At 48.2% G+C, this 16,691-nt stretch overlaps 1 protein-coding gene across 1 annotated transcript in view; it reads right to left on the minus strand.

The window, feature by feature from the left end:
- Nucleotides 1–16,691, minus strand: part of TP53BP2 (tumor protein p53 binding protein 2) — an 82,982-nt gene that overhangs the window by 1,679 nt on the left and 64,612 nt on the right. The window contains exons 14-17 of the mRNA XM_064164573.1: nt 12,935–13,072; nt 12,213–12,346; nt 9,703–9,869; nt 2,933–3,132 (exon numbers count right to left, since the gene is read on the minus strand). Coding sequence (XP_064020643.1) covers nt 2,933–3,132; nt 9,703–9,869; nt 12,213–12,346; nt 12,935–13,072 — 639 coding nt within the window. The remainder of the gene's footprint in view (nt 1–2,932; nt 3,133–9,702; nt 9,870–12,212; nt 12,347–12,934; nt 13,073–16,691) is intronic.

A 16,691-nucleotide genomic window follows, 5' to 3' on the forward strand; every position in this document is an offset into this window, starting at 1 on the left:
TCAGCCTCTCCTCACAGGGCTGTGCTCCAGGCCCCTCACCAGCTTTGTTGCCCTTCTCTGGACACCTTCCAGCACCTCAACATCTCTCTTGAATTGAGAAGCCCAGAAGTGGACACAGCACTCAAGGTGTGGGACACAGTACGCAAGCTTCTACTAAGAAGAGCTGAGTACTGATGCAGAGACTTTCAACCTTGCTTAGGAAGCTTCTAAGAAGAGCTGAGTATTGATGCAGAGAATTTCAACCATGCTTAGGAAGCTTCTACTAAGAAGAGCTGAGTACTGATGCAGAGACTTTCAACCTTGCTTATCTTAGGAAGCTTCTACTAAGAAAAAGTGAGTACTGATGCAGAGACTTTCAACCGTGCTTAGGAAGCTTCTACTAAGAAGAGCTGAGTACTGATGCAGAGAATTTCAACCTTGCTTAGGAAGCTTCTACTAAGAAGAGCTGAGTACTGATGCAGAGACTTTCAACCATGCTTAGGAAGCTTCTACTAAGAAGAGCTGAGTACTGACGCAGAGCATTTCAACCTTGCTTTTATTTGGTGCCCCACATTGCAAAAGGATAAAGCAGCTGTGATAAAAATACAAGAATATATTCAACTACCAAACATCTTCCTCTGTGCTGAACATCTTAGCCTAGATTTCAGCTGCTATATTCAGTCCAGTAATTGCTTTTGAGACTAACCACAGAACACTCTGGGAGCAGTACTGGAACAACTGAACAGACACAAAAGTGTAACAGTTAATGTGGGGCTAGGAGTGCACTCCCCAAAGATTGGTGTTGTGCTTAGAAGGATGAGTTGAGATCCTCAGTCTAAGCTGTGATTTGCCTTGTGGCTTTTACTGCAGCAGCACAGATGATTCTCATGTTCTTCTACACCTGTGCTCAGGCTGAGTGCACAAGCTTATGAAGAAGTACCACATGTACAATTCACCGTGGGGCAGGGAGGGAAGAAAAGATGCCTTGGCTGACTTTATCATGCTGGGCTGCTCTCAACTGCAAAATGTTTGCAGCTGGAGAGCAAAACACCTGAGCAGAAGTACTGTGCTCTGAGGCATGTTACACTACACTGAGCAGGCCTGACCTGAAAGTGATACAGCAATGAAAACTGATTTTTGCATTGGAGTTGCTCTGCAAAATCTAATCAGTTCAAGAGTAAGGATTAACTGCGTGAGGAAGGAGGTTCAGCAAACACCAAGCTGCTAAAATTCACAGCAGTTAATCTTTATCATTGGCAGATCCTCTTAACTCTAACAGCAGCAACTGCATATGTAAAAACCCAAAACAGCTGAAAGGGATTTTCATACATGTGTCCATCAGCTATAGCTTTCTAACAACTCAGCCACAATGAGACCTATAAGGACATGATTGAAGTATCTGTTGTTAGTACACAGCTGTTTTCCACAAGAGGTAACACAGGTGGTGATAAGGAAAGGAGAGGACAGTCACAGACTCATAGAATGGTTTGGGTTGGAAGGGGTTAATCATCATCTAGTTCCAACTCCCACTTTTCACTAGATAAGGTTGCTCAAGGCTTCATCCAGCCTGGCCTTAAACACCTCCAGGGAGAGGGCCTCCATGACCTCCCTGGATAACCCAGGCCAGCATCTCCCCAGTTAAGGCTTTTGGTTAAATAGGAGTGAGAAAGCAAAGCTCTGCCTCTGTTTGGCACCATGATCTCTCTTTTGAGACTAGAGGGGAAAAAAGAACCAGCTAATTTTGCAGTGTTTGGCTTAAACCTCTCTGTGAAGTCACCTCAGCTCACGAGGTGCACTGCATACAAACTGGGGCAGGGAAAGACTCATGACCTCTTCAGAAGAGGTTCAGTTCATAAGGCTCTGTGGTGCCACAGTATCACATTCCAAGAGGGGACACAGTTCTCTTCACATGCTCAGAAAAGCCTTATGCACAGCTTATGTTAAGATAAGGGTTTTTTTTTTTTCCCTCCATGATGATGAGGCAAGGTTAGTACGAGAGCCTATAATGCCCAGCAAGATGGTGACATGCAGAGATACAGGCTGGGGTCAGAGTGGCTGGAGAGCAGCCAGACAGAGAGGGATCTGGGGGTGCTGATTGATACCCGCCTGAACATGAGCCAGCAGTGTGCCCAGGTGGCCAAGAGAGCCAGTGGCATCCTGGCCTGCATCAGGAATGGTGTGGCCAGCAGGAGCAGGGAGGTCATTCTGCCCCTGTACTCTGCACTGGTTAGACCACACCTTGAGTGCTGTGTTCAGTTCTGGGCCCCCCAGTTTAGGAGGGACATTGAGATGCTTGAGCGTGTCCAGAGAAGGGCAACGAGGCTGGGGAGAGGCCTTGAGCACAGCCCTACGAGGAGAGGCTGAGGGAGCTGGGATTGGTTAGCCTGGAGAAGAGGAGGCTCAGGGGTGACCTTATTGATGTCTACAACTACCTGAGGGGTGGTTGTGGCCAGGAGGAGGTTGCTCTCTTCTCTCAGGTGGCCAGCACCAGAACAAGAGGACACAGCCTCAGGCTGCGCCAGGGGAGATTTAGGCTGGAGGTGAGGAGAAAGTTCTTCCCTGAGAGAGTCATTGGACACTGGAATGGGCTGCCCGGGGAGGTGGTGGAGTCGCCGTCCCTGGAGCTGTTCAAGGCAGGACTGGACGTGGCACTTGGTGCCATGGTCTGGCCTTGAGCTCTGTGGTAAAGGGTTGGACTTGATGATCTATGAGGTCTCTTCCAACCTTGGTGATACTGTGACATGTTCTTTTATGCAGCCATTAACATAATCGGTGCTAGGTAGCTACACAGAAAGTGTTGATTCCTTCTGTCAAGGTATTCAACACCCCAGATGAATAGATGGAGAACATTAACTCCTTCCTCTTAACTTCTGGAACCTAACCTAGATGGAGAAAAATAATGCTGTGTGTTCTCCAGACAGGGGGGCTTACTCTGGAAGGCTCAAGGACTTACCCCTAGCAGGTTGCGGGGAACGTAGCCTTCTTTGTCGTTCAGCCGTGCCCACCACCACTCAATTTCATCCTCATCCTCCCGGCGCAGGATTGTCATGCAGTCTCCCTCTTTCATGGAGAGCTCATCATCATTCTGAGCTTCGTAATCCCAGAGCCCATAAATCACTCCTTTGTTCATGATGCCCATTTTCTCCTGGACTCCTGCAACATTAAAACCACAGAGCAGCTCAATAGAAAGCAAAACAGACAACAACTGGACAAACTGCTGTATTCTTACCAAAGAGCAGGGGAAAAACACAACAAGTCAACCCTGACCAATTAGCCTCACTTCTATTAGATTTAGCATTTTGTTGTGAGCAGATGACTGAACAGCTGGAACAGACAGATTCTTTCCTGGCTGTGGTGGTTTGGGTGTTACCCACCCACACACACACACACACACTCTTTGGAAATCACCCAGACTAGACTCAGCTGGCTCTGGAAATTGAATGAAGCTTATATTTACAGCTAAGCTCAATGTACAAGCAGAGATTTACAGTATGTAGAGTTATAGACAAGGTAAAAGGTAATACAGAAACACAGCAGCCATCCCAGAAACCTGAGACTCCAGGAGGGGCTCCCAACTGCCCTTCCTCCTTCTCCCACCCCTCTACCTTACCCCAGACATTGTCTTGTGCGCCAAGGAGGAATGGAGGGTCGGCCAGGGGGGTTAGGAAGCAGGTGGATTAATCAGAGAGACAGTAGGTGAGGTTGGAGAGAAATGCAGTTCAAAGCCTAGGCAGTGCCTGAACTGCCTTATCTATGTTTATACTCTTGATCTTATACATCTCAGCAAGCCTATGAGTGAAGCAGGCATCACCATTGTGTCTCTTTCACAGCCTGTGATCTAATCCTTCTCACCAAAACATTCTAGCTGCCTTCAAACAAGCACACTGGCACATACTCAAAAAGATATCTGGACAGATGGGCAGAGTCCAAGGGGATGGTGTTCAATAGCTCCAAGTGCAGGGAAGAGACCTCATGGATCATCAAGTCCAACCCTTTACCACAGAGCTCAAGGCCAGACCATGGCACCAAGTGCCACGTCCAGTCCTGCCTTGAACAGCTCCAGGGATGGTGACTCCACCACCTCCCCGGGCAGCCCATTCCAGTGTCCAATGACTCTCTCAGGGAAGAACTTTCTCCTCACCTCCAGCCTAAACTTCCCCTGGCACAGCCTGAGGCTGTGTCCTCTTGTTCTGGTGCTGGCCACCTGAGAGAAGAGAGCAACCTCCTCCTGGCCACAACCACCCCTCAGGTAGTTGTAGACAGCAATAAGGTCTCCCCTGAGCCTCCTCTTCTCCAGGCTAACCAATCCCAGCTCCCTCAGCCTCTCCTCGTAGGGCTGTGCTCAAGGCCTCTCCCCAGCCTCGTTGCCCTTCTCTGGATACGCTCAAGCATCTCAATGTCCCTCCTAAACTGGGGGGCCCAGAACTGAACACAGCACTCAAGGTGTGGTCTAAGCAGTGCAGAGTACAGGGGCAGAATGTCCTTCCTGCTCCTGCTGCCCACAGCATTCCTGATGCAAGCCAGGATGCCACTGGCTCTCTTGGCCACCTGGGCACACTGCTGGCTCATGTTCAGGCAGGTATCAATCAGTACCCCCAGATCCCTCTCTGGCTGCTCTCAGCCACTCCCACCCCAGCCTGTATCTCTGCATGGGGTTGCTGTGGCCAAAGTGCATCACCCGTCATTACATTTCCCATCTCTTCCATCTGTGACAATCTATTGTATAGGCTTCTTACCCACCTCTGCTGAGGGAAGCATCTGCTCCAATCCAGTTCTTTATTTCTGTAGCCCAGCTCATCATGTAAAATTCTTTCCACTACATGCTTTAGTTCTGCTCTGAGAAACTCTTCCTTTGCTGTGCATTTGGTGTAATTAAAAGCTGGACCAAAACTGTGCTCTGCACCCATGTGGAGGGTAAGACCAAGCTCTGATCATCAAAGCAGACAAAGAGAAGATTCTGGTCTTCTGAAAAAGCATTACCAGTCACACCAGGGTAGCAGGACAAACATGCTCTTAAGAGCCAGCACAAGCATTTACCCTTAGAAAGTCAGAAGTGACCTAATTAAGCAGCACCCAGACCTGTCATTTCATCAGTGCTAAAGGCCAAGCGGTTTTGAGCCAACGCGTTTGTACTTGCTGCTGACGTTCAGAATTGAGCATCACTTACAACAAAGAGGGATTGGGTGAATCAATTCATTACTCCCAGCTTTCTCATCTCTCAGGGGAGTTTAGAGGGCCAGGTTTTAGTGTGGTAGCTGCTCTGCCTGTGACACAGAGATTCCCAAAGTTCTTCTCTAGCAAAGCCCAGATTTACCCAGTGGGTGCACTTCTTACTGTAACTGCAGGCAGGCAGAAACAGTCTTAGCAAGAGCATCAGCTCCCAGGTGAGAGAGACAGGGACCTGCTGGAGGGAGTCCAGCAGAAAGCCATCAGGATGACTGGGGGATGCAAGCATCTCCTCCACTGAGAGCTCTGGGGCTGTTTAGTCTGGAGAGAAGACTGAGAGGAGATGTGATCAATGTCTGTATCTAAGGGGTGGGTGTCATGTGGATGGGGCCCATCTCTTTTCGGTGGTCTGCAGCAAAAATACAAGGAGCAATGGATACAAAGTGGCACATAGAAGGTTTCACCTCAACATGAGTGAGGGTGACTGAAACAGGCTGCTCAGAGAGGTTGTGAAGTCTCCTTCTCTGAAGACTTTCAAAACCTGCCTGGATGTGTTCCTGTGCAGACTACCCTAAGATGATCCTGCTTTGGCAGGGAGGGGTGGACTTGATCTCTGGAGGTCCCTTCCAACCTCTACTATTCTGTTATTCTCTAATGGACCAACATGGAAAGCTGATAGCTGATCAGCCAATGTATCAATAGATACCTTAGTTTCAATGGTTTCCATGTGGAAAAGCTGGCAGCAAGCCAAACCCTTGTGGTCCTTTCAGGACCCATTGAAAACATGAAGCCCAAAAATATTCCTAAACTCAAAAACTAAACCAAGTATAAAAAAAGTCAGAACACCAGATGGGGAGTCCAAAAAGCCCTCTAAACAAAAGGAATGTGTTTCTCCATGCTGAATAGAATAAAGCCAAGGATCTTCTTCTCAAGGGATCTTGTGGATGGTTTATCTTAAATTAACACCTGGCAATATTCCTGTAATGAGTAACAAGGGAGGTTATTCTGCCCCTGTGCTCAGCACTGGTCAGGCCACACCTTGAGTGCTGTGTCCAGTTCTGGGCCCCTCAATTCAAGAGAGATGTTGAGATACTGGAACGTGTTCAGAGAAGGGCAACAAAGCTGATGAGGGGCCTGGAACACAAACCCTGTGAGGAGAGGCTGAGGGAGCTGGGGGTGTGCAGCCTGCAGAAGAGGAGACTCAGGCCAGACCTCACTGCTGTCTACAACTACCTGAAGGGGAGGTTGTAGCCAGGTGGGGTTGGGCTCTTCTGCCGGGCACCCAGCAAGGGGCTTGGTGCTACTGCATTTTGTCTGACAGGGTTTGCTGCAGGGCTTCTCAAATAATGCTGGCAGGAATCTGGAAAGCATCTGGGTCTTCTTTTAAAAGGCCCTTTCTAAGGTGGGGGGGAAAAAAAGTCTTTTAGGCTTTTATGGCAGCTGATAACTCAAAACTATTCCCTGCAGCTACTGTGGTGAGGAATTGTCTCAGTTCTGATTTAAATTTCCAGAGACTCAGATAAATTTGTTAGAACCAATAACAACTTTATAAAGTGCCCTTCCCTCTTCTCCTTCTTTCCCAAAAGAAAGGGATTAGATGGAGAGAGAGAATAGGTAAGCACACCCAAATAAATCAATCTCACTCGATTTGGAAATTAAAAGGTTTAACAATAACTTCAAAAGGTATCTGAGGTAGGGAAGTTACAAAGGTTAGGGAAGGGAAAATAGCAAATACAAAATGGTATAAGTACAACCCGATTGTGATGGCTTGGTCTGCCTCGTGGGTGGTGGCCACGTGGTGGAACAGAGAGAAATCAGGAACAAAGAGAAACCAGGATGGTAATGGGGGTGTGCAGGGAGCAGAGTGATGCAGAGAGAGAGAGAGGAACAGGAGGTCCCACTGCTTTGGTGGGACAGGAAGGGGGAGAGGGCTAACCATCACCTGGTGGTGTTCAGATCCACCCCTGGGGAGGGGTCAAGACCACCTGGGGTGAGGCTCAGGGTTACTCCTCCTGGAGTGTTAACCCTACACAGGAATCTACATCTCCACTGAGCACCTGAGTGGCTGTGTTACTTGTTTGAGTGTCAGTGTGTGTGTATTTTGGGTTTGCTTTTTCCCCCTCTGCCAAGATTATATGAAGAGAGGCTTTAACATGGCTTGAAATAATTTACCTACTCATTTCACTGGTTAAGGCAGCAATGTCTTTCAGATGTTTGATTGCAGCAAGACTTGCCACCTACATCTTGGGATGAGATTGAACAAGGCCAAGTGCAGGGTTCTGCACTTTGGCCACAACAACCCCAAGCAGCACTACAGGCTGGGGACTGAGTGGCTAAGAGCAGCCAGGAAGAAAGGGACCTGGGGGCACTGATAGATAGTAGCTGAAGATGAGGCAGCAGTGTGCCCAGGTGGCCAAGAGAGCCAATGGCATCCTGGCCTGCATCAGGAGCAGTGTGGCCAGCAGGACAAGGGAGGTTATTCTGCCCCTGTACTCAGCACTGCTCAGGCAACACCTTGAGTGCTGTGTCCAGTTCTGGGCCCCTCAATTCAAGAGAGATGTTGAGGTGTTGGAAGGTGTCCAGAGAAGGGCAACAAAGCTGGTGAGGGGCCTGGAGCACAAATCCTATGAGGAGAGGTTGAGGGAGCTGGGCCTGTTTAGCCTGGAGAAGAGGAGGCTCAGGGGTGATCTTATTACTGTCTACAACTACTTGAAGGGGCATTGTAGCCAGGTGGGGGGTGGCCTCTTCTCCCAGGCAACCAGCAACAGAACAAGAGGACACAGTCTCAAGTTGTGCCAGGGGAGGTATAGGCTGGATGTTAGGAAGAAGTTCTTCACAGAGAGAGTGATTGGCATTGGAATGGGCTGCCCAGGGAGGTGGTGGAGGCACCGTCCCTGGGGGTCTTCAAGAAAAGATTGGATGAGGCACTCAGTGCCATGGTCTGGTTGACTGGCTAGGGCTGGGTGCTAGGTTGGCCTGGATGATCTTGGAGGTCTCTTCCAACCTGGTCAATTCTATGAAATGCCTGCAGACCCATTCAACAGGATGTCACAGCCATGGTGGTCTTAGGCTGATGGCTGGCCTCAATCTTTTTCCAGCCAAAACAATTCCATGATTCTATACTACCTCGTGGCTCATCTCAGAGATAAAACCAGTAAGAAACACCAGGCAAAGATTATTCATCTAACCCTACATTCTTCCTTAGCCATTTGCTGCTGATGGCTACCATTGGAGCCTGGATCAAAACTAAACAGACTTTTGCTTAGCCCACAGATTCTGACTTGAGTTAAATAGACTTCACAGAGAAGACTATTTTGGCACCAGGAGGTAAGAGTTCAAGCTCAGCAAGGATGGCTGGACAGACTGTTTGGTAATATGCTGTCTGAGCAGCTCACAAACTCAGATCCCATGTGCTCCACAGAAGCAGAGAAGTTGTCCAACAGCCTTTTGCACTGTAATTACACTGTCATTACTCTAACCTCTTACAGACAGATGACACCACTCCATCTGGTAGGTGCCTAGAGGACAACAACTACACACAAAACATACAGAGAAGTAATTTAAAACCTCATTACATATAAAACACAGTGTAATTAAAAGCCTCACTGATGCTCATCACACTCTAGGTGGATTCAACCTCTCCATTAAAAGACAACCTTATTATTTGAATCAAATCTAAATGTAATAACAGGGGATTTCTTTTTTCCATGCACAAAAAGGCCAGAAAGAGGAGGCCAAATTCAGTGCTTATTAACCTTCATTAAGGCAGAAATTTTTCAGTGCCTTTCTTACTTCCAAAGTGCACATTAGGAGGCACCAGATAGGAACTGCCTATGGAGATATCCAGACCACTTTAGTGCTCACGAGGAAAAGTAGTGACATGGTAAGATTCACCTCACACCAACGTATTTGTCAGTGCACATCTAACTCATTGTATGGCTTTTACTGTAGGGGAACATTTTGTTACTCAAGATTTACTTTATAGGTTCCACACTATAAGGTTAATCTCAGTGGACCTCATTTTGTGGCGAGAAGTTGGGTAAAACCTCTCATTCCAGATGGGCCTGTTTAGCCTGGAGAAGAGGAGGCTCAGGGGTGATCTTATTACTGTCTACAACTACCTGAAGGGACATTGTAGCCAGGTGGGGTTGGTCTCTTCTCCCAGGTAACCAGCAATAGAACAAGGGGACACAGTCTCAAGTTGTGCCAGGGTAGGTCTAGGCTGGATGTTAGGAGGAAGTTCTTCACAGAGAGAGTGATTTCCCATTGGAATGGGCTGCCCAGGGAGGTGGTGGAGTCACCATCCCTGGGGGTCTTCAAGAAAAGCCTGGCTGAGGCACTTAGTGCCATGGTCATGGTTGATTGGCTAGGACTGGGTGCTAGGTTGGACTGGATGATCTTGGAGGTCTCTTCCAACCTGGTTGATTCTATGATTCTATGAAACATGGCATGGCACACAACCTAAGCAAGCACACAGCTTACTACTCAGCCAAAGACACACCCAGAAGTGCCAGGTGAGAGCCTGGCACTCTCCAGAACTCAGCTGTCACCACTTACCATATAAGAACTGGGAGCACTGTGTGTAGCCTTCCTCCATTTCCTCACACTTGTCTGCAGCTGTCTGCATGTCGCTGTAGGTCATGGCAAACACAGCTGCACCTGACTCCACCAGGAACTTGCACACCTGCACGTTGTTGCAGGATGCTGCACAGTGTAACGGGGTCCTGCAAGGCAAGAAGGAGTAAGAGATCAGACATTGCTCATAGCACTGCTTACTCTGCTGTCTACAGCTACCTGAAGGGAGGCTGTAGCCAGGTGGGGTTGGTCTCTTCTCCCAGGCAACCAGCAACAGAACAAGGGGACACAGTCTCAAGTTGTGCCAGGGGAGGTCTAGGCTGGATGTTGTTAGGAAGTTGTTGCCAGAGAGAGTGACTGGCTTTGGAATGGGCTGCCCAGGGAGGTGGTGGAGTCACCGTCCCTGGACATGTTCAAGCAAAGCCTGGCTGAGGCACTTAGTGCCATGGTCTAGCTGACTGGATCGAGCTGGGTGCTAGGTTGGCCTGGATGATCTTGGAGGCCTCCTCCAACCTGGTTGGTGCTATGATTCTACTCCCAGGGGCAAACCACGTTGGTGTATGCCCTCCAGCAATCAGTAGTGCATTGCTGAAGGCTTCCCACCAGAAGCACTTAACCCAGGATGTCAAGAGCAATTGCTTTTCACAGAGAGCAGGTGTTACCAAGAGCTGCTGCAGCCCTGAAGCTGGATTTCTCTACAGATCTCTAGTTTTGCTACCTTGTTATAGCCAATTAACATTTTAAGAACATTCATTAAGGCAATAAAAAAAAAATCACTAATAAAAAGCCACTCTAAAGTCCTCCTGACAGCAGGCTTCTTACAAGCTATTACCTCAAGACCTGACTTTGTGACAAGTGCAGGTAATTGGGCTAAGTACTGCAGCTGTGAGGAAACAAGCCTAAGTGCCCTGTGAGGAGAGGCTGAGGGACATGGGGTGCTTTGGTCTGGTGAAGAGAAGACTTAGAGGGAATCTGATCAGTGTTTATAAATATATGAGGGCTGGGTGTCAAGGTGGGGACAGACTCTTCTCAGTTATGCCCTGTGCTAGGACAGGGGGCAATGGGTACAAACTACATGTTGAAGTCCCACCTCGACATGAGAAAGAGCTCCCTCACTGCAAGGGTCAGAGCACTGGAACAGGCTGCTCAGAGGGGTTGTGGTCTCCTTCTCTGGAGACTTCTGAGACCCTTTCTGGATGCCTTCCTGTGCAACCTGAGCTAGATTCTATGGTCCTGCTCTGACAGGGGGGTGGGCTTGATGACCTGTGGAGGTTGCTTGAAACCCTTAACATCTCATGATCCTCTAATCTGCATGCAGATATGGGCCTTAGACACTTGTGTTACAGGCAGAAAGAGGGGTGAAATCACTGGCCCCTTCCCCTAGACTTCTGTAAATAAGCTGCTTAGCTACCCCTAAGAAAGATCTATCCTCATCACTAGGCTACAGGCCCAGTTTGCAGGTTGTGGGTTTCTGCCTTGACTAGTTTTCAAGTTGACTTGAGTAGTGAACACATAACTGAGGAGAGTTTGCAGGGCTAGATGCTGCCCAGAGCAGGTGTGAGCTCCAGGCTGTCTCACAATGGGCCTTGCAGCTCACAGCTCACCATGCACAAGCCATCTTCAACAACTAGGTCCTGAAAACTCTGCCCACCCTTCTGGGCCTCTGACACTTTTTTTTTGTGCAGGGAATATAAACATAATTTGCCTCTTTTCTCCTCTGCACATTCTCATTTGATGCCTTAAAGAGACCTGCTGCTGCTTTACTGTGAAGTCATTGGCAGCTCCATGGGAGCCAACTGAAGGACTCCCAGGAGGATGGAGACTCCCTTATTTATAAGGAGTCAAATGGAAAAGACAAAGAGCAATGGATACAAGTTACTCCTGGAGAGATTCTCGTTGGAATCCAGAAGAAAACTTTTCCCTATGAGAACAGTTAGGTATTGGAATCACCCCCCCAGGGGAAGCAGTGGATTCCCCTATGGTGGGCAGTTTGAATACTTAGCTTGACAAGATCCTGGACCAGCTCATTTCAACTGCACTATAACTTAGAAAAGTTGGAACAGATGATCCTTGAGGTCTCTTCCAACCTGGCATTTTATGCTGGTGAGGGCCTTTTTAGGGTGTTGGGTAGTGACAGGACACAGAGGAATGGAGCAAAACTAGAAGTGGGTAGATTCAGACTGGATCTTAGGAAGAAGTTCTTCACCATAAAAGTGGTGAGACACTGGCACAGGCTGTTCAGGGAGGTGGTGGAAGCCTCATCCCTGGAAGTCTTTAAGGCTGGATGCAGCTCTGAGCAACCTGATCTAGTGTGAGGTGTCCCTGCTCACAGCAGAGAGGTTGGAGCTAGATGATATGATCCTTGAGATCCCTTCTAACTCTGACACTTCTACAATTCTGTGACCTTCTGAGGGATCTGTAGGAGGCTCTCCCCCAAGCAGCAGCTCTCTCAGAGAGAGTACCTGTGAGGCACCACTTCAAGTTGCACTTACCATCCATCACTATCTGCAGCATTCACATTTACTCCAAACTGCACCAGAAACTTCACAATCTCTGTGTGCCCAGCACACACAGCGTTGTGCAGAGCAGTAATCCCTTCATCATTGGGCATGCTGGGATCTTCAACCTGCTCAGCAAGAAAAGGAACCAGTCACATGCTGCTGAAAACTCAACAACAAGCACCTCTACAACACAATGAGTCAGCTCACTCTGAAATAAGACTTTGAGCCATATAAAGGACATGAGCAATAGCCTGAAAGCTGCAGCAGTAACCAATCTTGCAAGACTCACAAAAGAAGGCTGCAATCTTACCTAACAGCAAGAGCCTAGAATGGGGCAGAGAAATAATACCTTGATAACTTAGTAAATGCCATTTCTGACAGACTTCTAATGGCCTTTTTTCACCTGTAGGCAAAATTGACATGAGTTCTCCTTGCTAAACTGTCTGATAACATGCCAAATAAGGGCTGAAACACTACAGAAGAAATGAAGACAAAAACTGTCCTAAAAAAAATAAGATCTTGATAGTAAATATGGATATTTAGCATGGATTTAACACACTCTTAAAAGCAGCCTCCAAAGTGGCTGTGTTCAGCTGATCTCCCCAGGGGCAGCTCTGCATTGTGCACTGTTATTTCAGCCTCCCCAGCCCAGAGGAGCTGTCACTTCCCCCTCTGAAGCAGCTATTCTTTCTCTTACAAGTTAGCCTTTGTACCTCATAAATTATTCTCTGCACGAGGTCAAACTCCCCCTCCAGAGATGAATCCAGAAGCAAGGCAAGGGGGTTGAATTTCACTCTCATTCCATGGCCAATCCTCTCAGAGCCAGTTTTACGCAAGTTTGTCCTCTTCCCCTGTTGAAAAGGTAACAAAAGTTACAGGTTGGGGTTTTTTCCCCCCTCCCAGGAGAAAAAACAGGGACAGAGAATTGCTTATTTAGAAATGACAGCAGAAATGACCAATCAAGGCAGTGTTTAACATGAAAATTAGGCTATTTTTGTGCCAATTCCCCAACACATGACAAATGGAACAGTTTCAGGAGTGTTACAGAAGATCTCCCCTGTTGTCTCTCAGTGAGGTTCACTGTTCAACTCAAACACAAAAGTCATCTCTGAGCTTCTCAGTTCAAGGGGGACAGGGATATACTAGTGTCCAACAAAGGGCTATGAGGATAAGAGAGTGGAACATCTGTCTGATAAGGAAAGGCTGAGAGATGCAGGGCTCTTTAGTCTGAAGAAGGGAAGGCTGAGAGGAGATCTCATTAATGTCTACAAATATCTGCAGACAGGATGGCAAGAAGGGGCCAGGCTCTTTTCAGTGGTGTCCTGCAATGAGAAGCAATGGACACAAACTGGAACACAAGAAGCTCCACCTCAACATGAGGAAAAGCTTCTTTACTGTGAGGGTGACAGCACTAGAACAGGCTGCCCAGAGAGGTTGTGGAGTCTCTGCCTCTGGATGCATTCTGTGTGCCCTGCCCTAGGTGATCCTGCTTTGGCATGGGGGTTGGATTGGATATCTCAAATTCCTACAGGAAGGCTGGAGAGGGAATTTTTATAAGGCTCTCCAGTGATAGGACCAGGGGGAATGGTTTTAAGCTAAGAGAGTAGGTTTAGACTGGATCTTAGATATAAATTCTTCAGTACAGGGGTGGTGAGACTCTGGAGTAGGCTGCCCAGAGAGGTTTGTAAATGCCCCCTCCCTAGAGGTGTTCAGGCTGGAGGTGAGGAGGAAGTTGTTGAGCATGAGAGTGGTGAGAGGCTGGAATGGGTTGCCCAGGGAGGTGGTTGAGGCCCCATCTGTGGAGGTGTTTAAGGCCAGGCTGGATGAGGCTGTGGGCAGCCTGCTCTAGGGTAGGGTGTCCCTGCCCATAGCAGGGGGGTTGGAACTGGCTGATCCTTGTGATCCCTTCCAACCCTGACTGATTCTATGATTCTATTCAAGGCCAAGTTGGATGAGACCTTGAGCAGCCAAGTCTAGTTGTGAGGCATCTTTGCCCACAACAGGGAGGCTGAAGTAGATGATCTCTAAGGTCCCTTCCAATCTAGGCCATTCTACGATTCTCTAACACCCAGAGGTCACTCCAACCCCTTCCATTCTATGATCTCAAACAAACACATCACCAAAACAATAAAACTCTCAACCCCTTGAAGATCATTTAAAAAAAATCCAGACCACCTTAGCATTCCCTCTCAAAGGTGCTTCCAAACCAAGTCGTACACTCTACCAAGGACACTACTTTTTAAGCACAGATATTAAGTTCCTACCATTTCCCTGAGTTCAGCAGAAGTTCACAGGGATGTAAAAATCTATGGAAAACAGTTTTGGGAAGACAAATAGAGAAGCAGGTGCTTTAGATGCTCCCCAAGTGCAGGGTTCTGCACTTTGGCCACAACAACCCCAAGCAGCACTATAGGCTGGAGAGCAGCCAGGAAGAAAGGGACCAGAGGGTACTGGTAGATAGTAGCTCAACATGAGCCAGCAGTGTGCCCAGGTGGCCAAGAGAGCCAATGGCATCCTGGCCTGCATCAGGAGCAGTGTGGCCAGCAGGACAAGGGAGGTTATTCTTCCCCTGTACTCAACACTGGTCAGACCACACATTGAGTACTGTGTCCAGTTCTGGGCTCCTCAATTCAAGAGAGATGTTGAGGTGCTGGAAGGTGTCCAGAGAAGGGCAACAAAGCTGGTGAGGGGCCTGGAACTCAAAGCCTATGAGGAGAGGCTGAGGGAGCTGGGGGTGTTTAGCCTGGAAGAGGAGGCTCAGGGCAGAGCTCATTGCTGTCTACAACTACCTGAAGGGAGGCTGTAGCCAGGTGGGGTTGGTCTCTTCTGCCAGGCAAGCAGCAACAGAACAAGGGGACACAGTCTCAAGTTGTGCTGGGGGAGGTCTAGGCTGGATGTTAGGAGGAAGTTGTTGGCAGAGAGAGTGATTGGCATTGGAATGGGCTGCCCAGGGAGGTGGTGGAGTCACCATCCCTGGAGGTGTTCAAGCAAAGCCTGGATGGGACACTTAGTGCCATGGTCTGGTTGACTGGCTAGGGCTGGGTGCTAGGTTGGCCTGGATGATCTTGGAGGTCTCTTCCAACCTGGTTGGTTCTCTGATTCTGTTTGGTGTGTGTAGTATGGTGTTAGCTGGCTCCTGTGGAACACAAATGCTTGCTGCTTTCAGTTATCTTTAAAAACTATTGTGAATAGTATTTGAGGAACTTTGATATAGGAAAATGTGGGGTTTTTTTCCTCCAGCAGTTCAGTGCAAAGGAGATAAAAGTTTTAATGTGTGCTTTTTAACCTTGTAATTCCTGCATGGAATAGTCCTTGCCTGTTTTCTTGCTTTAAAGCTGTTGGTGCTGCCTTTTCCAAGGAGAAAACTTGAGTGGTAGGATTTCCTAAGCTGTAACAACTTGTTTCTGGCTGGTTTTGTAATAATTCTGTGATGATGAGGGAAAAATAGAAACCAGCCCAACCTCTTGATTTCATATTTAAATAGTTGGTTATGCTGAAGCTTGTGCTTGGGAGAGAATGTATAAATCAACAGGCAAAAGAGCATTTTCTGGGAATCTCTAGTTGGATATCTTATCTTCACATGTTTGCTCTTGCAGAACATGAGTCATTTCTATTCATCTTTGCTTGGACATCTGTCAGACATTTGCATACCCTTATGAATAGTGTTTATTGCTGCTGCTGGGGAGAGCTCTGAGCTAATGCCTGTGTGCTCTCTAAAGGAAAGAGTGCAAATTCAGCTCTAGAAAAACTTGGTCCCCAGTATCACACAGAATCATAGAAGCAACCAGGTTGGAAGAGACCTCCAAGATCACCCAGGCCAACCTAGCACCCTACTGGCCACACTGTTCCTGATGCAGGCCAGGATGCCATTGGCTCTCTTGGCCACCTGGACACACTGCTGCCTCATCTTCAGCTACTCTCTACCAGTACTCCCAGATCCTTTTCTGCCTGGCTGCTCTCAGCCACTCTGTCCCCAGCCTGTAGTGCTGCTTGGGGTTGTTGTGGCCAAAGTGTAGAACCCTGCACTTGGCCTTGTTCAATCTCATCCCATTGGCCTCTGCCCACCCATCCAGCCTGGCCAGGTCCCTCTGCAGGGCTCTCCTACCTTCCAACAGCTCCACAGCTGCTCCTACCTTGGTGTCATCTGCAAACTTACTGATGCTGGATTCAATCCCCTCATCCAGATCATCAATAAAGATGTTGAACAGGACTGTGCCCAGCACTGATCCTTGAGGAACACCACTAGTGCCAGCTGCCAACTGGATGTGGCACCATTCACCGCCACTCTCTGGGCCCAGCCTTCTAGCCAGTTCTTGACCCATATCAGAGTGAACTGAGCCAAACTCCCAAAGCAAATGAGTTTGTGAAGCGATGCCTACTCTTAGCCTGAGGAGACTCCATTTGGATGCAGTTTTAGAACTGACTGATGTTAAATCAGGCTCCAAAAGAAAAATTCAGACAGCACTTCAG

This window comes from Pogoniulus pusillus, chromosome 25, assembly GCF_015220805.1.
Source record: "Pogoniulus pusillus isolate bPogPus1 chromosome 25, bPogPus1.pri, whole genome shotgun sequence".
NCBI classification, from domain to species: domain Eukaryota; kingdom Metazoa; phylum Chordata; class Aves; order Piciformes; family Lybiidae; genus Pogoniulus; species Pogoniulus pusillus.